Source organism: Aspergillus fischeri, genomic scaffold (genome assembly GCF_000149645.3).
Source record: "Aspergillus fischeri NRRL 181 1099437636265 genomic scaffold, whole genome shotgun sequence".
NCBI classification, from domain to species: Eukaryota; Fungi; Ascomycota; class Eurotiomycetes; order Eurotiales; family Aspergillaceae; genus Aspergillus; species Aspergillus fischeri.
This window is the reverse complement of record NW_001509761.1, coordinates 400,206-424,268: the sequence shown is the minus strand read 5'-3', so window position 1 is coordinate 424,268 and position 24,063 is coordinate 400,206. Positions and strand designations below refer to the sequence as shown.

Sequence of the window (24,063 nt, the reverse complement as noted above, 5' to 3'; positions counted from 1 at the left end):
GCGGTATTCTGATTCGGCCATGCTATATGTAATCACTACAAATCACACATAATCGTTTTCATACCTCTATATCTGACTTCCAGATGGAGATTGAAGTTTCTTTAGATCTGTGAGATGCCTTTCTGAAGAGCAGTTTTGTTACGACTGTGAACATTCATGGGAGGGGGGTAAGGCTCTTACTCTTAAACTGGCCAAATCAGTCGATCTTTGTCTGAGTTCCACGGAGGTCCTATGACAAGACTGGCAGACCGTTGGAATAAGATAGCCCTCACTATGGTCACGCTAATGCATACAAGTGTCTCCAGCCCTGCAGTAATAACGCATGGTTAACCGCCCACACAGACGTCTAGCAAGGCTGAGGTACCTACTTGGGAGGCATGCTGCATAAACGGATTAATTGGCGTCCAATAAAGGAGCGCTAGACTCCGAAAATCCTTGAAAGTACACCCTCCATCTCAAATGTAAACTAGACAGGTGTGGTTTAGTTGGCAGGGCGTGGTCCACTTGGCCAGACGTATATATTGACACCGTTCCCTAAACTTGAACCCTTCCTCCCGTCAGATACCAGACGTCCTTCTCTGAGTCGAGCAAAATGGCTAGTATCCATCCCCCACCACGGGCTTTGCTGGGGCCTAGGCGTGTTGACGCGGATGAACAAAACACTTCAAGAGATCGCTCCAACGGACATAGACGTGTTGAACGTTGGCAACATAATTACCTTGATAGATTGTGGATGAGTAGACTGTTATCAGTCTTCTTCGCACCAGAATTACCTACATTACCCGTCTCCAACGCGAATTACATACAAAGTTCTTCATTTGCAGGGATTGAGCTGAATCTTCTGACCCCATCAGGAGCGGGCACTTATTGCAGTGGTCGCAATATATCAACAACATCAGCGGGTAACAGAAATAGGGGACGTATTGATCGTGAAAGCGCCGAGCGAATGAGTGCAGGTTCTCAGCCATCCATCATTACCAAAGGATCACACGAGTGTCGCAAAAGTGACCTCGGAGAAGCCTTGGAGCCGATGCTCGGAGATGGCATAAGTGCTGCGGTCCTTCTCTGCTGGGGTGAAAAGCACCATTGCCACATTATCCCAGTGAATATTGTAAATTCAACTGATGAGGTGGCCGTTTGGCGAGAAATCCACCGGGCATGGTACTCTTATAGAGGGCACTGGAGAAGATATTTGCCTTTCTTTGGCGTTAGGCAGGTGGATATTGTCAAGGTTTGTCAGGTCACAGTACAGCGTGCAGTTTATCTGCTAGTGATACTGACGGATCTTTCAAGATGTCAATCGCCGGCCTGAAGTCAGGAGGCAAAATGAAGCCGATCTATACGGCAATGTATACAACAGAGGATTTGGATGGCGAAAGAAGACGATTGGAAGAAATCATTACAAATTACCGGCCACAGGAACCCCCTTGCCAATACAATCTATCGACAGGCAGAGTAGAATGTTTCCTGGACTGTGTCTCATACATAATCGACGACGCAGAATGCCCTGAGCAGAAGTATCATGACGCGCAACGGGAACTCTCGCGTCTCGATACGCGGTCCTTATTGACAATGTTCTTTTCAGACCCTCGTCTTGCTGCATTAAACGGTTTCCTTAACAGAGAAGGGCTAGTATATAGCCACCTGTAAGTGTTGACCTGTGCTCTACAATTACCAGAAGACTCATTCAGAAAACGCAGTGATATCTTGAGGAGATTTGACGAATGGCATTGCCCTGAATTAAGCGAGCTACGGTTCCACGGTGTGAGAATCCGAGAAGATTGGGAATTTGGCTCGCAGCACATCGTATTACCTTTAGCCGTGACTTTGCTTTTTGTTCTGGTCGTCGCGGCTAAGCTCACTTTCGGAGACTGGGCAACGGCATGGAACGTTGGCTGCTTCTTTGTCGCGTTGGCAACGCTGGTATGGATGTGGGCTGACTATTCTGTCAGATAGTCTGCTTAAGGCTATTTCATCTAACCACAAGGCTCCTGAGTCCTCGGCATAGAAGCTCCCCGAGAGGGCCACCGTATGGGGTATGAATACTACTACTACTACTACTACTACTACTACTACTACTACTACTACTACTACTACTACTAGGCTCCTGAACATAAGAAAGGACAGGAGTAGAATACGATGAAATATGTTGCCATTATAAAGATGGCGCTAAGAACTTTACTAAGGTGCTTTTGACTGGACACTATCAGCATAACGACTTACCGACAGAGCGTGCGGAAGTTCAGAGGCAAAGCAACCAAAATGTACTCCAGAGTGTATGTAGTTTAACCCCTTGAAGCAGCTACCAAAACCTAATTGCAGCGGCAGCGACAGCCACAACAGCAGCCTGACCGAGCCCCATATTCCCCGGCGCAGCATTTACAGCAACAGAACCATCATTTCCAGCCGTCTGCGTTGCTGTAGACCCTGTCTGCGTTGTTTCAGACACTGTCTGCGTCGCTCGAGAAGCCGTCAACTTCTCCGCGCCAGCGGTCACCAAAACAGGCGTATACCAGATATCGCCAGAGTGAAAGGTAACCGTCGCCGAGGACGAGGTGACGGTCTTTCTTCCGAGTGCCGAGACTTCCACTTTGGCGGACAGTGTGCATGTGGCCGACTCAGTGGATGAGGTGATGTCGCAGTCTTGTACTACAGTGTGCGTTTCCTCGACTCCACCCGCCGAGGCTGAGTAGACTGCGCTGACGCTGTAGGTGGACGGGCCCTGGGTGATGGTGAAAGGGCTGCAGAGGGCGCAGTGATCACCGGGGGGGCATATGTTTCCCTCGCACTTGATGGCGAGAGTGGTGGCGGCAGCATTGGCATCGACGACGCTAGCCTCAACGGCGTGCAAAGGAAGGGTCGTGGGGCCTGGTTGGAACACTTGGACATCGGCTCCCTCCACGGAAACGGTGGCAGCCAGAGCCGCGAGGAGGATAAAAGCGGAGTGCATCTTTTGGAGATCGATTGAGTAGATGGTCGCTGAATTTCTGGGGCAGGCAGGAATGAATGCCGAACTCTGCTGCCCGATGCTCTCATCTTATATGTGAGATGTGAGATATCAGAAATTGTTCTGCCTTGCAATGACAGGGGCAATCCCTGAAGACAGCACATTGTGTAACATTGCGGTCCGCCGCGATCCCCCATATCGATTGGACTTTTCCCTCACTTGTCACGTCTGGCTTCGATATCTAGCATGCTATGATCCACAGATTCTATGTCGCTTAGCTTTTTTTTATCCCCGTCAAGAACTAACTGCGCCACTGCGAGGCTCGCACGATAGAGTACGCCGTCAGTGGCCGATTGGTGGGCGTTGGTCCGATCTGCAGACGCTGAGAATATCGTCTGTCTGTGGTACAGGGATGACGAGACTCTGGAGGCAAAATCCAGATGAGGGGCTTGAAGGACAATGATGGTAAATAAATACGAAACAATCAATCATTAGGGTCAGTCATTCTACCAACCAAGTTGTACATATCGACAGCACACTGTAATCCTTGTCGTTGAGTGGCATTCCGGGTCGAAACTAACGTGCTCGTATTTCAGCGCGCCACCTCGGAGTCCGCAATTTTGTATATTTTGTTCGCAACCGTGATACGCAAGCTGGGACGTCAGATCCCTACTATGTTGTTCCCATATATAATTTCCAAATTAGTGACCATGCTGGCCTGCACTGACGTCACCGTGGGTTCTTCAATGCTTGGCATTGGTGCCAGGGTATTGCCTATGTAATTGATAGTCTTGAGTCCACAGCTGTCCGGAATTTCTCAGGTAGGAACCGGATGAATGAGTAGGGTTTTTGCTGGAAGTAGGTACGCAGCCCATACATCAACATGTGGTGGACTGGAGGGAATAGGGAGCTTACCATGGTGCCAACACCACCATGTCTAAGTCTCAGAGGTAAGGGTTATCATGTGAGCCACACTCGGTTAGCAGGCTAGCAGGCTGGCAATCGGCACTGTCAGACACCCCAGGAAGTTTATTAGTGCGGCGTTGACCGCTGCTGCCTTTGTCCTCGGGGAGTTTTTGAGCCTTTGTATTCTGGAATCTGCCCTTCTGTGTCAGACGCCTGATGACAACCGCGGCCCTTGTGCTGAGCTATTTTTTCTCTTAATTAAACGGGCTTTTTGCTGTCGAGAGCCAGTTGCTAAACATCAATTGGACGAGTAGCGAATGGAAGCCTTAGGGGGACGTCTCGAAGAGAGCCTCGCTGCTTGTCCAGTGGTTAATGAAACGAACAATTGCGCTTTGCCGCGAGCTTGTCTTCGGGGAGCAATCGATATCTGCTATCCTACTGTAACATAAATCTCACTTATTGCTCCAACCGAATCGCGCTGATCACCCCGGAGATGAATGTTGAGGCCTAATCTGTGGACGAGGAAATCCACAAGCTGGTCCTTGGCGCAGCCATGAAGGGTAGAATGCAAGATGGGATGTATCGTGTAGTAGAGAATATAAAATGAAGCTGTCAGTACTCTGAGAGTATACAGGATGTGTCAGTTGTCTTTATTATAATGCTTCTAAACTCCCTTGCTGATCCGAACATAATGAAAGAATCTGGTAGAAGGCGTTGAATGCTTTGCTGTATGCCACCAGTTGCTTTATTCTCCACCACCAGGCTGATGCTTCCTTTGGCCATCTTAAGTACGAATAACGCTGCCTGCTTGATGACCATAACTGAGCGGTGCGAATGGTACCGTTGCATATTGATGACCAGGTTGTAGCGTAGGGCTCAGGGTCAAATTGGCCCCTCGAACCGAGGTCTCCTAGTTCGACGGGAGTAAGCGGAAGTCCGAGTTTCACGAATTGTTCTAAACCCTAAACCCCAAGGACGCAATCGAAGTTGCTCATCTGGCGAGGGCACGGCCGCACGGTTGCTTGGACTGCGACCCTTGAACAATGCAATGCATATCCACCTCATGTTCTTCTCCCATATGGATGCTGTCTTACCCTCTCTTTTCTTTCATTCTCCAATTTGGGTTTCCCCACCTAGAGAGCAATCCGGGCCGCCGTTACAGTCCCCAGGCCCCTCCCGTCCATGCCAAGTAAGAATGTCTCACTCCAGTGCACCACACATTTTGGTACAGATTAAATTGCCGTCGAGGACAGATTTAGAATTCAGTCTGCTTCAAGTGGATAAATGCGCGCAATAGTCCATACCAGGACTGCCTTTAAGTAATTCATAATGCGCGGAGTTTCAGCGGACTGCGTGTTCGTAAGGGCTTAATGGCACCAAACACAACAAGGCGTGTCTGTCTCACTCTCACTGCGATGAGAAAACATTTCTCAGGGTGCATAGCTCGAGCCGAACAAGGGCGCCTTTGTCCCACGGTGTCGCAATTGGCACCGGGGACTTTCCCATTGCATCGAATAATGCATGAAGGCACATGCCAAGCCAGACTCAATTACATTCGGTCAAGGCTGATGCCGGTGACCCGCTGCGATATATTGCTGAGCCAACCAACACCCATGTATAGTGTGGATTAGAGTGGCAATGCCTCTAATCAGTAAATGCGCAATCCAATCGCAGATTAATCTTCCGAGTAGAAGCAAACTGGTATTTGCCAAATTGCCAGTGCGCAATCGTGCATCGTGCCGCGGGAATCGCAATTCACGTGTCTCTATATGCAAAGATAAGGCACTGGAAGTATACTGACTAGCCAAAGTCAACTCTTGCCCGTCATACCGCTGGCGGAGGATGGAATCTCTTACCTCATCACCCATGTCAGTTATGTCCTCAAACATAGTGCCAGGGCCTTGTGCTTGGGGCTTATATTCTGTGCTCACATCAGCAAGGTCTAGTGCCATGCATAAAGGGAAGAAGGCTCTAGATCTCACGTATAGCAATAGCCCATGTGTCGCCTCGTTTGCGTAGCATCTCGTCGTTACAGTTCTCTCAGCCTGCAGTAATTTCCAGGAATGTGGATTCAAGCAGCAAGGCCAACCGGTCCCGCTGTTGAAGCTCAGGTATCTCGAACAATCGGGCGTTCCGAGCCGCCAGTGGGAGAAGGCACGACAGCGAAAGAGGGGATGTTTTAGCGTGGCCTGATCATGGATATTTATAACTGGCTTGACCATTCAAAGGGTCCATATTCATATTAGTATACAGTGTAAATATTCACGCTTTGTAGAGAGAGCGGGTGGAAGGGGAGTCTTGATAATTAGGTCCTGCTTAACTATACGGTCATGGCCAGGCTGTCATCTAGGGAGTGACGGTTTACTTTAATCCGGAGTATTGCGTGAATATCATAAGTGATCCACTATCTTTTTGTCTTGATATTAAGGTCATAAAAATGCCACGAATTATCTTACTCCACCGTCCAGGAATATTCCACGCATATCATGGATCCACTATTGACATTATCACCTCATCTTTGATTTCCCATATTCACCTTTCTCTCTAAGCGAGCATTTAGCCTCATCTGCCTCACATGCATAAGATATAAATACTCCCTTTTCACCTCACCTTCTCTGTCCTCCTCCTCTATCCATCCACCTGCATTCTCCTCACTGTCAAGCTTCTCTAAGCCAATCTACATCCTTCGCTTCCCAAACAACAAACCTGGTCTACAACAACAACCAAGATGGTTGCTATCAAGAGTCTCTTCAGCGCCCTCGTGGCCACCACCCTCATAAGCAGCACCAGTGCCCTTCCAGTCCCTAACACTGTCAAAGACGTTGTGCACAATCTCAACGCCGCCGCAAACAAGTACACCAACCTGGACAACGCAATCAAGGCCTTCGATGGACACCCTGCCCAGTACACCGCCATCACCAAGAAGGAGGCTGCCGTTGAAGTATCTCTTCATCGCGCCATCGACGCCGCTCATGCCACCGCTCCTCTTTCCGACGAAGACAGCAAGTTTGTGATGCAGGCTCTTGCGAAGCCTTACCCCACTTTCATGGGTGATCTGCTTGCTGATATCGTCGCCAAGGTGAGTCATCCTTTTGCGCTAGATAATATACATGACGGGAGAGACTAATGTTTGAGTAGGAATCTCAGGTCAAAGAGATTGGCAAGAGCGACGATATGCTGCGTATTCTCAACAATCTGAGTGTTCTCTCTTCCGAGCTTCCTAATGCTCTTGAGAAGATCGTGGATGCTAAGGATGCGGAGGAGATTGACGGTGGAGAGAAGTGGGTTCAGGGATTGTTTGCTGATGCTATCAAGGCTTACTCTCAGTGAGGGGTTTACCGGACATGCTTTGATGTGACATGATAATTTACTCTGGACTTTGAATGATTGGAGATACGGCCATGATTGTTATGACCAGCTGCAGTTTAGATCGAGACTGCGCTGAACGAAATACATTTGTGTATGACAATTGAATCCCGTTGATAATGCATATTCCTTGAATACACTAGTCCCGCACTCCATAAATAAAAGCTAAAAAGTCACTTTGAATATCGGATACGTTCGAATCCTCTTCCCATAGTAGTAAAACACCACAGGGAGCGGCAGCATCGCCAACGAAATGAACCCCAGCATCGAATTCCCCCATCCCAGCCCTAGCCTCGCATACATGGCGGGCCCTGCCAGCGGCAAAAACGCCCCTATCAACGATCGAACCACCGTCATCGAAGCCGTCACAGACGCAGCATGCTCACTGAATGCATCGACCAGGTATGTCTGGATAGGCAGGAAGGACGCTAGCATGCCGAATCCCACCAATCCGGTCCCCACGATAGGCATCATCCAGTGTAGTTGTTTCTCGGCGGACCAGCCGTACCAGAACAGTCCGATCGGGATAAAAAGGCTTCCTGGGATGAGCGGGGGCATGCGAAATTCAGGCTCGCGTACGCCGTTGTTTCGTTTCGTCAGGTAGATGAGGATTTTGTCGGAGATGGTGCCGAAGATGAGGAGCCCGATGAGGGAGCCGACGCCGATCCCGAGATAAGTCAGGCCGGCGGCACCCTGGGAAAATTGGTAGGTGGTTTGGTAGACGGAGGTGATTGTCGTGAAGAGGAGGTAGAGATAGCCGTAGACGATTCCTGGTTCGGTCAGTGAGCGAGTGTGGCAGTGATCGTGTGTACGTACCGAGGTAGACAGAGAAGATCGCCACTATGGGAGAGAGAAAAAGCATTTTTGTGGGTCGGACAATTGACCGGATGAAATTGTCTCTGGCGCTGATGTTCGGGGCGAGTTTAGATCGCAGGATCATGTCACCCGTCTCTTTTCTGAGCTGGTCAGCGCGTCGTTGTAGAAGGACCGGTTCGTAGGTTTCTGTTTGAAAGAGGAGCGAAAATGCAAATACCGCACCGCCCTTGACAAGGTTAGAGGATCGTTTCTTCTATATCAGAAAGGATACTGACTGCCATGGAAATGACCCAGAATATCCACCTCCACCCGGCGGCTTCGGCCAGATATCCTCCAGCAATAGGACCAACCACCGGTCCCATCAACGGACCCATCGAATAGATCGACATGGCTGCACCTCGTTCCTCTGGCACAAATAGGTCTGCAATTGAGCCAGCACCCAGTGTAAGCGGACAACTTCCCGCTATTCCAGCGAAAAGCCGGAAGGCTAGTAAGGAACCGATGTTTGGTGAAACCGCACAAGCTATATTCCAAACAATGAAGACGGCATTGCAAGCTTGATAGACCCGAAGACGACCATAGATCTCGGATAAGGGTCCAAGTACCAGAGGCCCAACAGCGAACCCCACGAGGTAGATCGATACAACAAAACTGGCCAGCGACTCACTGGTGATGTTGAAGCTCTCGATTACCAATCCCCCGGCGGGTGCTACCATTGAGGAAGCCAACGGGGTAAGGAAAGTGAGGAAAGCAACGCTGGTCACATTCAGCCATTTCCGCTTCTTGTGCCAGTTGACTGGCCTGGCAAGGTCATCGGGCCCGTCCCAATCGACTACATGCGAGGCTACATAGTCTGTTACAAAGCAATCTGATGTTGGATTCTCGAGTTGCACAACCAAATTCTTTTCCAGGTCCGAAGGACTGATTGACTTTTCACAGCTCATTGCCACAGCTCCTGATGATCGTGACGTTCTGCGGTCGGCCAGCGCATTGCGCACTGTATTTATTTGTATACACAGCCGAGGTCTTTTCGGATAAGTGACAAGATGAGGGAGCGTCAATCTGCGGGAAATAGCACAAAAGGTCCACAATAAAGAGAATTCCGGAATGTCATACAAGGGTGTTCTTTAGATTGTAGCGAACAAATAAGTCAAGACGAACAGCTCATCGATCCCATGACGACGACTGCGAATCTTCCCATTGTTGACAATCCCCTCCCCCGCCTTTTCCCCAGTGCGGAATCAACCGACACTCAGCTCGATCAGAGGCACTACTGGCCTTAGTATCCCATCTAGACAAGGCCATTGGTCCAAGGTCAAATCTTGTGCAGGATTAAAATGCGCACACTTTATTACCAGGCTTGTGCACACTTTCCCCCAATAATATGGGCGGGGGTTGTCCGATGCATCAATGCCGGTTATCCGGTCGGCGTCGGCAGTCAATGCAAGATCATTGCCGAATAGCAAATAAAAGAGAAATGTCTAAGGGCTAGATAGAGTAGTCCATTGGAGGTTATATCCAAATACGTTGGTCTGACGAGGTGGAATTCTCACCCTTCGCATCTCCCCTGCTACGAAGAATACCTTTCATCAATATGTATACGCCCTATGAAACCACCTTCACAGGGTGAGGTTCTAGTGGAAACACCATTGGCATCCCATATCTCCGGATAGGTGGTGATTTGGCTTCAGTTCAGCACCGATATGGGTTTGAAGCCGTCACGCTAAACACATGTTTGGAGTCCGATCGGACCCCGCAGACGACAGACCATGTGTTAGAACTTAGAACGCTCTGCTGAAGTTGATGATTGTGCAGTGTCCTAGAGAGACAGATAAGTAGGTCGTCTGTATGCATGGGATGTCCTTGGCTCACAGTTCCACTAGTTGATGTATCTTGGATGACCCATACAAGTGATGAATTGGGACTCTGGTTAAGAAAAGCGTGTCCTCCGTAAGTACTCTATAAATGACAAGAGAAAAGTGACATCTGAGCTATACTATTTAAGGTTAGGGCGGGTTTGCTTATCTGAGGATGATGATTGGTTCATGACTGATAACCCAAAATAGAAGAATTTTCTGCCGAATATTGCTCAACCCCGCGTGTTTCACCGCCCCGCATAGAGAAAAATTTCCCCTCGAGTCACCGCGTTGCAACCTTCTCGCTGCTGGGTACCAGCAGTCATCGGCTGTGCTCCAGGCAATTGATCTAAGAGACTAGTCATTACAACTTTCCCTTGCATCTGACATCTCATCATCGTTCACTGTTGACAGTCTCATTCTGTCAAACCCTGTCACAATGGCTGAAGAACAGATTCCGTCGGCTACGTTCGACACGATCCTTACTCTGGATTTCGGATCGCAATATGTGAGTTAAGACTTGCGGCATACATGACGGCCTGTGCTGACTGATTAGACCCATCTCATTACCAGAAGACTGCGTGAGATCGGAGTGTACAGTGAGATGCTGCCATGCACTCAGAAGCTGGCCGACCTTCCATTCAAGCCCAAGGGAATTGTGAGTCATATCTCGGTCCGCTGCGCTAGACAGACGATCACTAACAAGGCTTTTCAAGATCCTTTCTGGCGGCCCCTACAGTGTATACGAGGACGGTATGCGACACCCTGCGAACTACATGACGAATTTAACCTAACGACCATCAGGTGCCCCCCACGCTGACCCTGCGGTCTTCGAACTCGGTGTTCCCGTTCTCGGAATCTGCTACGGTCTTCAGGAAATTGCCTACCGACTCGGAAAGGACAACGTTGTCGCCGGTACTGCTCGCGAATACGGCCATGCCGACCTGAACGCCAAGAGACTCGACAACCAGGGACATGTCGACAAGCTGTTCGCTGGTCTGGAGGAGCACGTCAAGGTATGGATGAGTCACGGTGACAAGCTTGTCAAACTGCCCGATGGCTTCCACACCATTGCGACTACCGCAAACTCCGAGTATGCCGGTATCGCACACGAGACCAAGCCTGTTTATGGTAATTCCCCTATCGGCGCGCAACCCTTCAACAAGATATTAATGAAGTCATAGGCATTCAGTTCCACCCCGAAGTTACAGTATGATCCTTTCGCTCGATAGTCGCCAAGGTGAATGAATGTCTAACAAAGCGCAGCACACCCCCGATGGAGCCAAGCTCCTCCGCAATTTCGCCGTCGACATCTGTGGTGCCAACCCCAACTGGACCATGTCGAAGTTCGTTGACCAGGAAATCCTTCGCATTCGGAAGCTGGTTGGTGAGACCGATCACGTTCTCGGTGCCGTGAGTGGTGGTGTGGACTCCACCGTTGCCGCCAAGCTCATGAAGGAGGCTATCGGTGACCGTTTCCACGCCGTTCTTGTCAACAACGGATGCATGCGTTTGAACGAGTGCGAGACCGTGGCTGAGACCCTGAACAAGCACCTTGGTATCAACCTGACTGTCGTTGATGCCTGCAAGCGCTTTTTGGATGGCCTCAAGGGTGTCACTGATCCTGAGAAGAAGCGCATGTTCATCGGTGCCACCTTCATTGACGTCTTTGAGGAGGAGGCGGAGAAGATTGAGGCCTTGGCCGAGCACTCTGGTGCTAAGGTCAAGTGGTTCCTCCAGGGTACTCTGTACCCCGATGTGATTGAGAGTATCTCGTTCAAGGGTCCTTCCGCCACCATCAAGGTTTGCTTCCCCCGTTTATTTTGGGGAGTCTGTTACTCATACATTTCTTTAGACACATCACAATGTCGGTGCACTGCCTAGTAAGTTCTACTACCATTTTAATCGTTACGACACCAGTTACTAATTTGTTACAGAGCGTATGATTGAGGGACAAGGAATGAAGCTCATTGAGCCACTCCGCGAGCTCTTCAAGGACGAGGTTCGCCAGCTTGGAAGAGAGCTGGGCATTGCCCACGAGCTTGTTATGAGAGTGAGTACTCCACCGTGGGCATGGTCTTCGAGTTGCTGACGACGTCAAAGCATCCTTTCCCGGGCCCTGGTATTGCCATTCGGTAGGTTTCCCCGTTGGTTCAGTAGCCAACAAAGTTTCTCCGGGTCTAATGCAACGGCAGGGTCCTCGGTGAAGTCACCCCCGAGCGTGTCGACATCGCCAGAAAGGCCGATCACATTTTCATCTCCATGATCCGCGAGGCCGGTCTGTATGACAAGATCTCTCAGGCTTACGCTGCCCTGGATCCCAGCAAGGCCGTCGGTGTGATGGTGCGTTTAGTTGCGTTCTTAAATCGTTTCCAGTCTAACCCGTCTTACAGGGTGACAAGCGCGTCTACGCTGAGATCATCATTCTTCGTGCTGTTGAGACCACCGACTGTAAGTTGACATTGGAAATCGATGAAGACTTTGTACTAAGCCATATCAGTCATGACCGCTCGTGCCTTCCCCTTCGACAACGAGTTCTTGAGCAAGTGCGCTACCCGCATCATCAACGAGGTCCACGGTGGTAAGTTCCAGTCTTGATCAAATTGCCGGATGAGTGCTGACGCGTTGTAGTCTCCCGTGTCCTCTACGACATTTCTAGCAAGCCTCCTGCCACCATTGAAATGGAGTAATTTTTTCATGATATATAGAGCGATACAATCGGATTGGAGTTAGATGGGTTACAAAATTACAAGATTCTCAGACACAATGGATTATCTAGACCACGAGAGAACGAAACGCGATTACAGCGACTAAGCTGCTTTACTACCTCATCTTTAGCCACTGTTCAGAAGGGCTGAGTATTGCCTGGTTCTGAGTATGACATTGAAACTGCGTCTTCAATCTTCAATGCACCGAATCACCACAATTCCGACTCCTTGGATAAATATTCCAGTTTATCCCACTTTTCCCAACCCTCTTTGTGCCCGCTGCGCATGATCCAGTTAAACACCCAGTACAAAGTAAAGCGATCCTACTCACCAAGAGACCGGAATCCTCGCCATAGTGCCCAATCCCAGGTAAAATTGCGCCATCATATGCCCACCTTCACCCAGTGAACTCATAACCATTGCTCAGCGCCTGTGGAGAATCTAATACGCGATGATCTGTGAGCCCCACGATCCCGAGGATCTGGAACTGCTGTAGAGAATCGCTGGAGAGCGAATACTGCATCTCATGCATTGCCAGCGGGAAGGCCGAATGGAGCGGTACACCCATTTGTGTCGTCGCGTAGCTCACGGGAAGGTCATGCTGCATGGAGAACGCCGGTTCCAAGATCCCGCTCGTCGCCAGCGGCAATATACTCTGATACAGGGACGGCGATTCCGTAAAAGCTGCGTCTTCACAGGTATGCGTATGCGTATGCGATTGCGGATGCGCCAGGCCCATGATGGCCGGATGATGGCGGTGGAGATGGTTCGCTAGCGTTTCTCTGCGGGTGAAGCTAAACGCACATCCAAGTGGGTATCATTTAGTCTTCTGTCTTGCATCCTGCCGTACGGGAGGTGAGTCGTACCTCTTGTGACATGTTCTCTCTGGGCAATTGTACAGCTTTGTGCCGGTGTGGGTGCGCCGGTGGCGGGCTAGACTTGAGGACTGCGAGGTAGCCGTTAGTACGTGGGCGTGGGTGTGGTGTGGTTGAGTAGGAACTAGGACCTACGTCCGAGAAGGCCTTCTCGCAGCCGGCAATGTCGCAGACGTGTGGGCGTTCGCCGGTATGCGTGCGGAAGTGGACGGTTAGCGCGCTGCGCTGGACGAAGCTCTTGTTGCAGCCTTTGACGGTGCAGTGGTATGGTCGTTCCTTGGTGTGGATGCGGTGATGTCGGCAAAGGTCGGACTTGCGATTGAAGGACTGTGACACTTTTATGAGTTTTGATATGTGCGGTCAAAGAGAGGGTGATGTTGACCTTTTCACAGTGCGCCCAGGGGCACTTGAACTTCCGTAAGCTAGGCAGGAGCATCACCGGGGTCATTTCCATGGTCGTATTTTGATTTATCGGAAAAGAAATCCTGAGGGGGAGGGGAGAATCAATGGTTATTAAGGATTCGAGCACAGAGGACATCTGCCAGTGGGACGCCCTTGGTACTTTTGCGTGCCAACGGGACGATCGGCGGAAGGATCTGGTCAACAGCCACCACTACTCCGTATCTGGAGCATGCACGATCACGCCAAGGTATTTTGCAGTGTGCAAGGCAAGGCTACAGGAATATAGGTGTATTCCCGAAATTCCCTCTGAAGCGTGCCGGTATCTTATGTCAAGAATGGTCTGGCTGGAGTCACACCGGTATGGTGGCGACTGAAACAGGGGCCAATGGACGCCAATGCAATTGCAGCCGAAAACAGTATCTCGTTGATCCTTCTACAGGTGCAGGTGCTTTATCCAATGGCGGCTGTAGACGCGTCATTGCCTATGTGTTTACAAGAGATTGCGCTTGAGCGAGAGCAATGGACCATGTATACGGGGTCTTTGGTGAGACATAAGGAACCATGTCTATATCCTGTTAATTCGGCCCCTGATAATTCACGGGACAGACAAACCTGGAGAACGACACTCTAATGCATCTCTACTCTATCATGGATCTCCTTTGGGTCTGTCCACCAAGCCGGACAAAGAACAATACTCAATCTTGAACAGGTAGTCAAATCGACTCATGCAAGGTCATGCGTCTCGACCTATCTGGGTATCCGGAGACATTAAGCGGCCGAGCTGTCGGACTGGTTCATAATGAGGCGGAAGACGATGCATTATGACTGGGGGCCCTGGATGAACTTGCGAATGTCGATCTTGGAATCTGTCAGGTCTAGCCCAATCCTCTTCCCCATCATGGTATTCGTATGTTCGACCCAATATACCTGACGAAGCTTGATGGATCCTTCAAAGCAAGAGGATCTCCCGATATTAAGTTATCGAGAGGGGTGTCTCAGTCCGACTGTTCCTCCCTCGGTAGTAAGTTCTCGAAGTTGTTTGGATTTGTGGACTTGCAGTTTGACATTCTCGTTATTTGTGGACTTGAGGGAATCACTACTATTCGTCATCAGAGAGTATCGACGGGGATACCTATCCATGTTTCGGGATGTTACCACGTCCTTTACCCCAAGCAGGAATCAGTTATTCATTCAAAGAATTGGCCACTGTCGTCATTGCAGCGCTGTCGACTTCAGGAAAGGATTGCGAGACTAATGCATTGTAGGTAGTCGTATCTGGAGAATGAGATACATACAACAGAGCCCGGACTGGCCACTGGACAGATACATGATCATAGAATCTGAGATTACCTCCAGCAAGCTCATCGAGGGAGATCCACAAATAGTCCACCAATGGAACCGTGGACTAACACTAGGTATACTTTTCGAATGGCTGTAGATCCCAAGTTCGCAGCCCTATCTCACATTAGCCAGATATGAAGCAACACCATTACTTGTAGGGAAGCAGGTCGGCTAAAGGACTTGCTTAGTGTCTGGCAGTTCATCCAAATCAGACTTTCTAATCCACCTAAAGCTTACTGCCGTGTGAAACATACATGTCTCATGCATCCCCTTTTACCTTTCTGTTCTGGCGCTAAATCTATGGAGTAGCCGCGAACCTTTACCTGTCTAGCCTTCAAATTGGGTTAGAAACCTACGATCCCGTGTCCTTCTGCCCAGTAGTACCTTAAGTTTAGGGTGCCAAGTACCTATTCAAGTAGGGGTCCTCACCTCATCATTTGCACCTCAAGCAGTAGGGGGGCCCTAGGGTTAGTTGACGCTGGCGAGTATTATTGCCAGCCATTATCTAGTGCCACCAGCCACAATTTGTCCAGGATTGCACGACGGAGTACGTCGGAACAAAGCAACAGATCAGATTGACAGTCGATCACTCCTTGCATATTTGGAATTCCACAAAGAGTGTGGCTGAGCAGCATATTGTGGCTAATTCCCCAAGCCACAAAACACAATCATGGCTGCAAGGCTGCAAAGCCGACGACCCGGATACGGCTTCTAGCAGTTGAAAGGCAAGAAATACGATGAGACTATTGAACCTAACCGAGTCATCAGAAGGGCAGGAATGAGCGACTATCTTTATGGTTCTACCAGTTTCCATGCGTGAGATCTGCTCGGCCGAGTCGGATCCGACGTGGATAACGCGTTCGTTTCGCTAACCAAGATGCAGATTCTCGATACACTATAGGCTACAGCATTCTCGGACAGACGGAAATCGATGTGCCGTAGGTTCGGCCCCGTATAAGATTAGGTTGGATCTACGATCGCTTGCGCCAATTGCAAGGTCTTTGCTCTTGTCAGCTGCGTTTCTTTCCTGGAAATGACTGTGGGGTCGATGTGAGGAATGTGGACCAGACAATGCTGGTAGCTAGGAGTCTAGGACTAGTCATTTCAAGTCTACGCCTAGGAACTAGGAGGTGTGCCCCGAGCCAAGAGGGAGTCATTTCCCATGCTTGCTGTGGGACTCTCTTAGACGAGGCAGAAGGAAGAAGTAAAGATTACTTGTTGGATTGATATCTTTGGACTCAGCTGACGCATGACAGGCTGTGGAGGACGGATGTCGACGGTGAGCCTTATGATCCTGGCTCCTGAGACAACATCCTTCTTGTTGACTCGCATGGCTCGTCTGGCATAGTTGCCTGCTCTAGGCATTCAGTAAATCGGTGATTATCCCTCAACGCCCTCATAACATGCAACGAGGGATAATTCACAGCAATAGTAGCTTGTCCACTCATAGATCACTTGACAACTCCTTGCATGATACACTCTAGTCACTCCACATGCCTTCATCTTGGAGTTCGGCGTCTTCGTCTACCTCCTCCATCGCTCTTTGATGCGCCTCAAGCAGAAACCAAGTCTTCTCAGCCGGTGTATCCAGCGCTATATTCGCGTCCTCCAATTCCGCAACACTCACACACACCGCTGCAGTAAATGGAGGCGCCGGCTGGTGGAAATCTCGCGGTAGCTCGACCGTCGGACACGGCGTGGGTAACGGCGCCTCCGCTAATTCAGGGGATACCTTCCATACGACCGTGACAACATAATAATCCAATTGACCCGGTCGAACCTCATCCCTCATCCATCTCTCTCCCTTTAAAATAGAACTCCCCGTCCACTGCGACACCGACATATCAGCCTTATCAGCCGTCAGGAACTTCCCGTCCTTCCGCCGGAAGAACCACTTCTCAGCCGCCTCGTTGGCAATATACTCGACCTCGTCCCTGCGACGCTCAATACTCTCAAAATCCATGCTGAAGCGCGTCACACTTTCCGGGAAACAGATCCTATTCACCCACTCCGCATTAATATAGAGAGGCTGGTTGTCCTCCCACATCCAGAAATCCGTGTACCGGATCGTCAGCGTGATGCTCCGGGGATAGAAATGCGTCATGTCCAGCAACGCCTTCATCGCATGTCCTTTTTCGAGCATGAAAAGCTGCGCGAAGATCCTGATCCTGCCAGCCTCGACCTTGCCGTGCATCTGATAGATTAAGTCCAGGCACTGCTGGAATGCCGTTGGCAAGAGCTGTTCCGGTGCTCGGTCGTGCCATGTTAGGTAGAAGGCGTGCTCGGCGTATGTGAACGGCATGAACCAGGCTTCCTGGTAGACGCGTTTACAGCTCCGGAGGAGCTCTGTGTGGGTGCGGTGCGGGGCGTCATAGCCCGGTCGTGTCCAGTATGTGTCTTTGCTGTATGGATTGTTGGTGTCCTCAAATGCGGCAAGAGCGTAGGCGAAGATTTCCCGGCGGACTTCTGGGGGTATTATCGAGAAGAGTGGGCTTTGGGTTTGGTCCAAGCACGATGTGAAATTGGGAGGGTGGATATCTGGTTCTGTCATATTGATGGTAGTAATCTATGGCTAGGTGAAGAAATCCAAGGATTAAACAACGTTTTCAAGCTTCGGGGTAATGTGGGGAACAGCATGGCAGCCTGGTGGCGACGTGCGGGTGCCTAATCTCACTCACCTGGCATCATTGACGGGATAAAACCATTCATTATATAGGGAATCGCGTCAAGTACAGGCTAATGACTCTCCCAAAACTGCGCATCAATAGCAATCAACCGATTAAAAAACTGATCTCTCGCTTTCATCCCAGTCAAATGATACGCCTGCTCGCTTTCGCTCCCGGAGATAACCAATCCATCCGCAGCCTCTTTGCTCCCCGCGGTCAACTCAACAATCAACTTGCCCTTCCATCCCAGCCCTTCCGTCTTTTTGAGCTCCGTAATATCACTAACAGGAATCTGAAACAAAACTGATCCCTTCTTCTGGCTCTCCAGCTTCAAATCACCAATCGATGCAGACTGCGTAGTCGTGAAGTACATCACCGGCGGTTCCTGAGCTGAGTCTATCACGGCCGTCCCACGCTTCCGCTGAAACTTTGCTTCAAATTTGAGGGGCCCCGACGACGCCGCAAACCAATCCTTCTTGGCTAGGAGTTCCAGCAGGGTTCGCGTGTGTGCTGAGTTGGCGATGCGCATGGCGCGGTCGAATGCGCCGTGGCTTTTGATTGCGGTCGCGATTGTACGACGGACGAATCGGAGGACTTTGAGAAACCACTTCTTTCGCTGTTTTGGCGCTGGGTCGGTCTGGTGGTCTGTAGATGAGTCTGTCGAGTCGGTGGCTTCTTGGGCAGTTGGGGTTGCGTTGGGAGCGATGAGGGCGCGTGCTTTGCTGCGGATGAGCGACGAGGATTCCTTGTCTTCGGTGTCCGGTGGGGGAGGAAGAGGAGAGGAGTTGATCTCGCCAATGCGTAGCAGAGTTAGTGTCAATTGTGCATTGGTCGGGATGCCTTTGAGGAGCGTCCTATGCTTTGTTAGTACGGGGTCGTCTCTAGGAACATTGATTATACTTTTGCAGGTCGAGGTGTTCCCTCCAGTTGGGAATCTTGCGATTGAGGTAATCTGTGCTGTAATTGATGATTGGATCTCCGAAGAAGCCCAGACCAAGTGTAAAGGCAGTAGCCTTGATGATGAAACTGCTCGACACAGCGAGCGATAGCAGGCATACGGTGGCCATGATTCCCACGAGACGTAGACGAGGGGTGTATGTGATAAATGGAGGTGTCGGTGAAAGGAGACTGCTCACTTCTGTCAGTACTGTTCTATACTATCCATCAAGAAAACATACTTGCAGAACTTCTCATAAGTATCCGTAAGGTCATTTATCATCCGCAGTATCTCGTCGGTAGCCTTGGCTACCTTTCTCTTCATCGGCTTCTGCGTCTCCGCTGTAACGCTCTCATCCAGTCCTTCTGCCGCATCAACAACATCTTCCAGACTCTCCGGCTCGGCAACCTTTTCAGCATCTTCAGACACAGCCTGTCCGTATTTACCAGTAGCACTCTTCATGGCAATGGTCGCAACATTGTTGACTAGGTTGTGAGCCTCCCGCTCGGCAGCCTCCCCTTTGTGCCTTTCCGAGGTCCCAGTAACACTAACCTGCTTCCGAGGATCTCCAGGTGCCAAATTCTCCAAGTCAGTGGACGCTGGAGATGCGCCAGGGAAAAGCGCCCGACGGAGTGGCGGACACAGAATCAAGGCAATCAACAGCCCCGACAGTGTAAAAATAACCACATCAAATAACCAGGCAATAAAGTAACCCTGCACGCATTAGATTCGATTTCATCAATGAGGAACTCTGTATCATAGCTTACTGCACAGAAAATCGCCGTCCGCCGTGGCTCTTTCCACGACCGTAGCCGGGCGATATGTCTGCAGAAGCCCACCACCCCAATCACGACCGACGTATAGAAACGCTCGATCGTGATCCGAAGCTTCTCTGGTGGAAACTGCTCATCCTGCGCCCTGTTCAGATCGAGATCCTCCGAGGCGGTATTGGCTGCTGCCTTGACATGGTATATTTGCTTTCGGGGTCAACACATCGCGACCGAACAGACTGTCAGTAATCACTTACTTTGTTAAATCGCCGGATGAGCATCCACAGGTCTTCATCTGAAAGCCCTTGTGTTAAAGTTTCTGTGGTAGCTTTAGGCGCTGGTTTGGTGCGATTTCTGCCAGCATCGAGCCTCAGGACTGGGCCTGCTGGGCCTGGATCGGAAGGTGGGGTATCGTCATGTTTATCTTCGTCTCTTACTTCATCTTTGAAATTGCCTGGAATATCTATCTGGGACATACTGGGATGTGGTTGTGTGAAGCAGGGATATGTCTGTGTAACCGTCAACGTTCAGATAAGATCTGGGGCGAGCCTTGACCCAGACAATCACGGAGCCTGAAGGGCGGGGCATCCACACGTCATTGGCCTGATATCAGGGATCGATCACTTATAAAAAGTGTTGAGTTTATGGTACTTTAATCGTTTTCCATTAGAACGTTACTCAATCGATGCTATTGCTTTTCTGTCTAAGAGGTGAAGTTCAGTACTCGACTCTGTTCTGCATTGTTCCCCCCTCTGTGTGTATATATATATATAACCGCGGTGGTTGTCGGTATGCGGAACCAAGGAGGTACACAACACTACTAATTATGGCCCAAAGAAATATACTGTGAAGGGACTTCCAAAGTCGCTACTCTGCAGGATATTTATGTTTCATTCTTTCTTCTTCCAGATGATCGGAAAATCTTCAAGCGGTCCCCGCTATCAGCAACACCAGTACATGCATATCTTTCTGCATTACAATATCTGATATATTATATAAACGGTATATAGCTCGCTTATTACAATAAGTTTTCTTCTCTAATTCTCACCCCAAGATTAATCACAGATAAACATAGCAGAATGGCCCACCAGTCGTATCCAACAGCTGCCGGATAGTCTGCGGCGGAGCCAGCGCACTGCTCATATCGACGATATCATCCAGAGTAGCATTGGGCGCGTCCGGCACCAGAGTGGGAAGGATAGTCTGTCCTGCCACGACATACGTCCGCGACTTGGGGTCCTGATTCTGCCACGTCCAGAAGACACGGTCGATGGCGGCATGGTGGAGGTAGAAAGCAGGGTCACCGGGGGAAACGAAGAAATCCTATTGCATACGCCTATTAGCTTGTGTTGTACCTCGACAAAAGAATGATGAGTACGTACACCACCCGGATCACCGCCAATGGTATAGTGGCCGCCGCTGTGGATACCCAGGTAGCCATTAGGGTAATCACCCTGCATCCTATTCTGGAAGTCAAGGATGTTGTTCTGCTTATCGATCAGATCAACCACGTGCTTGGTTGTTGTCCAGCTCGCTGCGTCCTCGGAGATATCACGGCGGAGACAGCGGGGGTTGTAGTTCAGTCCGGAGCCGTTCTGAGCGACGATCCCTGGGACCTTGAGACTGGGGAAGACAGGGCCGAGGTTGACGGTGAAGCTGCAACCCCTGTTAGCTAGTCAATCGTCACTAGATATCTGCACGACTTACTTCTTGAACGGGCCTGAGAAGACACAGCCACCTCCGTTTCCAGGAGTTAGAACGATACCGGGAGCAGCCTCGGAACCATTGTGCGGGATGTATGATCCGTCTCCGGACATACTGTAGTCAGAGCCATCGAACATGGGAGAGTTGCGCGGGTCATCGGTGTATTTGTTCCAGGCCCAGTATGGCTGGTAGCCAGTGTAACCGCATTCGTTGCGGAGGGCTTGTTCGTAGGCCCAGGTGAAGTAACGGTGCCATGTCAGAAAGTTGCCCTGGACGTCGACATTAGACTCAAGCATTTTCTCTAGACAACGGAAACATACAGTGCCGTGGATAAACCATGTCTGGTTGATATGGACAGCAACAAAGTCATCGTAGCGAGAGCGCGCGCCAGGAGCAAATGTCGGATCCAGTTTCGAAGGCTTAGAAGCGAGACACAGCACTGCGTCAGTGTACTCTTTGCGCTCGTGTTTCGAGAGGGAGCCCCTGCGAATCCAGCGTCAGTGGGTCCTCTCCTACTGCTGCGACACGGGGCTGATTCACCATTCTCGGCGAACCGTTGCGGTAAGAGGGGTGCATGACTTGCTGGCATCCGGGTTGGAGAAGTGGTAGAGGACCTGATTGATAAGAGCCTTCCCAGCAAGGACATCCCACTGGTCAATGCTAAAAGCTGCAGTGGGCGCAACTGCAGCCAAAGCAGTAACTGTTGAGAGGATTGTGAACCGCATACCGAAAGCTTCTCTGATCGACAAGGACAATTTGAAAAAGTAAAAGAGGATGATCAGGAACGAGTGAAAAAAAAAAGAAAAGCTTCGCTTGATTTCAGGCTATTTAAACATATCGCTGGGAGAAAACAATGCCTGAACAACGTGGATTATTCGGCACCGAAGCATATGAATAACTGTCCGCTTAGATGCAAGCTAAGGGCAAATTAGTATAATATTAGTTGAACGGGCCCAAGACTAGACAGAGCTCTTGAACTATTGGCAAGCACACATGTTTAGCTTATGGTAATTCAGTGAACTTGGGAAACTGAACTGGTATATCCTGTGGAGCGAGATATGCATGGAAGGCTTGATAGTCTGCCTTGATTATTACCTGTCTATATTACTGGGTCTAAAGTCCGACCATTTTTTGACCATACAATGCCGGAAGATCATATGCAGTGACAGCAGTCAAGGCAGATAATTTGCGACTCCTGAGGTCGAAGAGAACGGACTCCCCTGTTCCGTTAGGGTTACGGCCAGCCTGCCACTGTCAGCAACAGATTGAATTGAGTCAAGGGAATCCACAATTTACGGGGGTCCATCTTCCAATTCCGGACTTTTACTAAAATGTTTCGGACAATCGTAATGTTTAATTGCACTGACTCGTTCTCGAGCCTAGACCCGGCCAATGACGGGAAGAGAGAGCTCAAGGATAGGACACTATCCCACAGTGGCACAATATCTGCAGGACAAGTCATTATTGCAGAGAGACAAATTGAGCTAAACTCCTGCGCCGCACAAGGTAATTACCAGGTAAACCAGGGAAATTCTTTTCACTTTCTCCGGTGAAGGCAAGGGACGGCACACTAGCGTCCGGGACTACTGTAGTGGCATTGCGTGGCACATTTCCATAATACCCATTTGACTAGGACATATTTAGCCCTCGCCTATGGATCAACGGACCCTGATTGACAGAACGCTATATTGGCACTAAGTGGGGATATCTCGACGCCATTCATGACTTTCCAATCTCTGACCGACGCTATTCTCCTCTTAGGTGAATCGCCCGCTGCTGGTGGAGAATACCCCGTACTACTATCTCCAGATCGAGTACTTAGACCACATCTTGTTGACAGGGTTTGTGAAACCTGTCCTATAATAATCATTGACTTTAAATGAAGTGAAACCGACATCGGCTCATCCAATTCTGTATTGGAGAATGGAGACACTTCTTGTTAAAGATTCTTTGGCATTTTCCCGAACCGGTCAACGGCGCTGTCGACTGCTCTAGCTGAGTTAAGGAAAAGCGAGGGCTCCCGGGTCCCCGGCTTAGCGTTGGTATTATCTAGTATAACCCGGATAAAATCGGCCTGGCTGGGTTTGATTGTATTCAGCCTATGCTTCTATCTCAAACCGGGCTACTGCAACTAGTCGGCTAGGGGCAAATGAGTACGGACACAATGCCGTTACTATTATTACTATGGGTTCGAGCCAGCTGGTTGCAGCGGAGGAGATTACTCTCTTAATCACCTTGTCCCGTGCGACCTGATCTGCCTTTGACTCCACCGGAAAAAGCGACATTTCTCGGTCATATAAGTGGTAAAAGCGCCTTTCCATCTGCCAATTCACTCTTGTGGTGACAATTGGCGTTCCTTGATACAGTGGCACGAGTTATGCCGGGATCCAGGAAATACTTTCGCACTCCAAGGGGTACCACTTGTTTCTCGCTCAGCTGTCCTCCCGCTGGGGGTGGCAAGTAAGTCACAAGCAAGAATTTTCCTGTCTGGTCGAGGGAAGCTAGAGCACGGCTGGCACTTGGTCCCCTGTCTAGTCTGCATCTCACGTACGCACTATATTGGCCATAACACTAGTCTGATTATGCCAACATGCCGAGAAGCAGTGTATTCATCTGAGTCGGGATTCCGACGACCCCTGCTCTTCTTGTTTCCTCAGTAGTAGAATTTCCAAGGAAAGGGAAGATGAAGGACCGAACTCCGCTGCTATCTGAGCGAGATTGGAAGCACCGCGTTCTCGAGAGAGTAGGCCGACTATTCTGAATATCCAT

General features: G+C 50.0%; 8 protein-coding genes across 8 annotated transcripts, besides 3 other annotated features; 2 read left to right on the top strand and 6 right to left on the bottom strand.

Annotated features, from left to right (window-relative positions):
• Positions 1-2,043: 2,043 nt before the first annotated feature.
• Positions 2,044-2,102: a microsatellite.
• Positions 2,045-2,102: a microsatellite.
• Positions 2,103-2,302: 200 nt separating this feature from the next.
• NFIA_002000 (putative GPI anchored cell wall protein) lies at positions 2,303-2,950 on the bottom strand (the record flags this gene model as incomplete). The annotated part of the gene is made up of 1 exon (XM_001258747.1): positions 2,303-2,950. One exon carries the CDS (start codon positions 2,948-2,950, stop codon positions 2,303-2,305), a length of 648 nt encoding a protein of 215 aa, XP_001258748.1.
• Positions 2,410-2,458: a microsatellite.
• A 3,631-nt stretch (positions 2,951-6,581) lies between the features above and the next one.
• On the top strand, positions 6,582-7,183 carry NFIA_001990 (cell wall mannoprotein 1 family protein; the record flags this gene model as incomplete). Its single annotated transcript, XM_001258746.1, has 2 exons — positions 6,582-6,932; positions 6,992-7,183. 2 exons carry the CDS (start codon positions 6,582-6,584, stop codon positions 7,181-7,183), a joined length of 543 nt encoding a protein of 180 aa, XP_001258747.1.
• Positions 7,184-7,384: 201 nt separating this feature from the next.
• Positions 7,385-8,979, bottom strand: NFIA_001980 (MFS transporter; the record flags this gene model as incomplete). Its single annotated transcript, XM_001258745.1, has 3 exons — positions 7,385-7,989; positions 8,036-8,261; positions 8,311-8,979. The coding sequence occupies 3 exons, from the start codon at positions 8,977-8,979 to the stop codon at positions 7,385-7,387; spliced, it is 1,500 nt and encodes a 499-aa protein (XP_001258746.1).
• A 1,351-nt stretch (positions 8,980-10,330) lies between these two features.
• gua1 (GMP synthase (glutamine-hydrolyzing)) lies at positions 10,331-12,581 on the top strand (the record flags this gene model as incomplete). Its single annotated transcript, XM_001258744.1, has 13 exons — positions 10,331-10,399; positions 10,448-10,549; positions 10,608-10,644; positions 10,696-11,022; positions 11,076-11,101; positions 11,158-11,694; positions 11,747-11,774; positions 11,829-11,944; positions 11,995-12,026; positions 12,087-12,234; positions 12,285-12,342; positions 12,392-12,472; positions 12,523-12,581. 13 exons carry the CDS (start codon positions 10,331-10,333, stop codon positions 12,579-12,581), a joined length of 1,620 nt encoding a protein of 539 aa, XP_001258745.1.
• A 415-nt stretch (positions 12,582-12,996) lies between these two features.
• NFIA_001960 (C2H2-type zinc finger protein) lies at positions 12,997-13,928 on the bottom strand (the record flags this gene model as incomplete). Its single annotated transcript, XM_001258743.1, has 4 exons — positions 12,997-13,393; positions 13,466-13,545; positions 13,610-13,801; positions 13,857-13,928. 4 exons carry the CDS (start codon positions 13,926-13,928, stop codon positions 12,997-12,999), a joined length of 741 nt encoding a protein of 246 aa, XP_001258744.1.
• Positions 13,929-16,697: 2,769 nt separating this feature from the next.
• NFIA_001950 (uncharacterized protein) lies at positions 16,698-17,768 on the bottom strand (the record flags this gene model as incomplete). The annotated part of the gene is made up of 1 exon (XM_001258742.1): positions 16,698-17,768. One exon carries the CDS (start codon positions 17,766-17,768, stop codon positions 16,698-16,700), a length of 1,071 nt encoding a protein of 356 aa, XP_001258743.1.
• Positions 17,769-17,953: 185 nt separating this feature from the next.
• On the bottom strand, positions 17,954-20,066 carry NFIA_001940 (uncharacterized protein; the record flags this gene model as incomplete). The annotated part of the gene is made up of 5 exons (XM_001258741.1): positions 17,954-18,737; positions 18,784-19,011; positions 19,062-19,534; positions 19,588-19,797; positions 19,848-20,066. 5 exons carry the CDS (start codon positions 20,064-20,066, stop codon positions 17,954-17,956), a joined length of 1,914 nt encoding a protein of 637 aa, XP_001258742.1.
• A 583-nt stretch (positions 20,067-20,649) lies between these two features.
• Positions 20,650-22,019, bottom strand: NFIA_001930 (tyrosinase family protein; the record flags this gene model as incomplete). Its single annotated transcript, XM_001258740.1, has 5 exons — positions 20,650-20,913; positions 20,973-21,246; positions 21,298-21,563; positions 21,615-21,777; positions 21,835-22,019. 5 exons carry the CDS (start codon positions 22,017-22,019, stop codon positions 20,650-20,652), a joined length of 1,152 nt encoding a protein of 383 aa, XP_001258741.1.
• Positions 22,020-24,063: the final 2,044 nt, after the last annotated feature.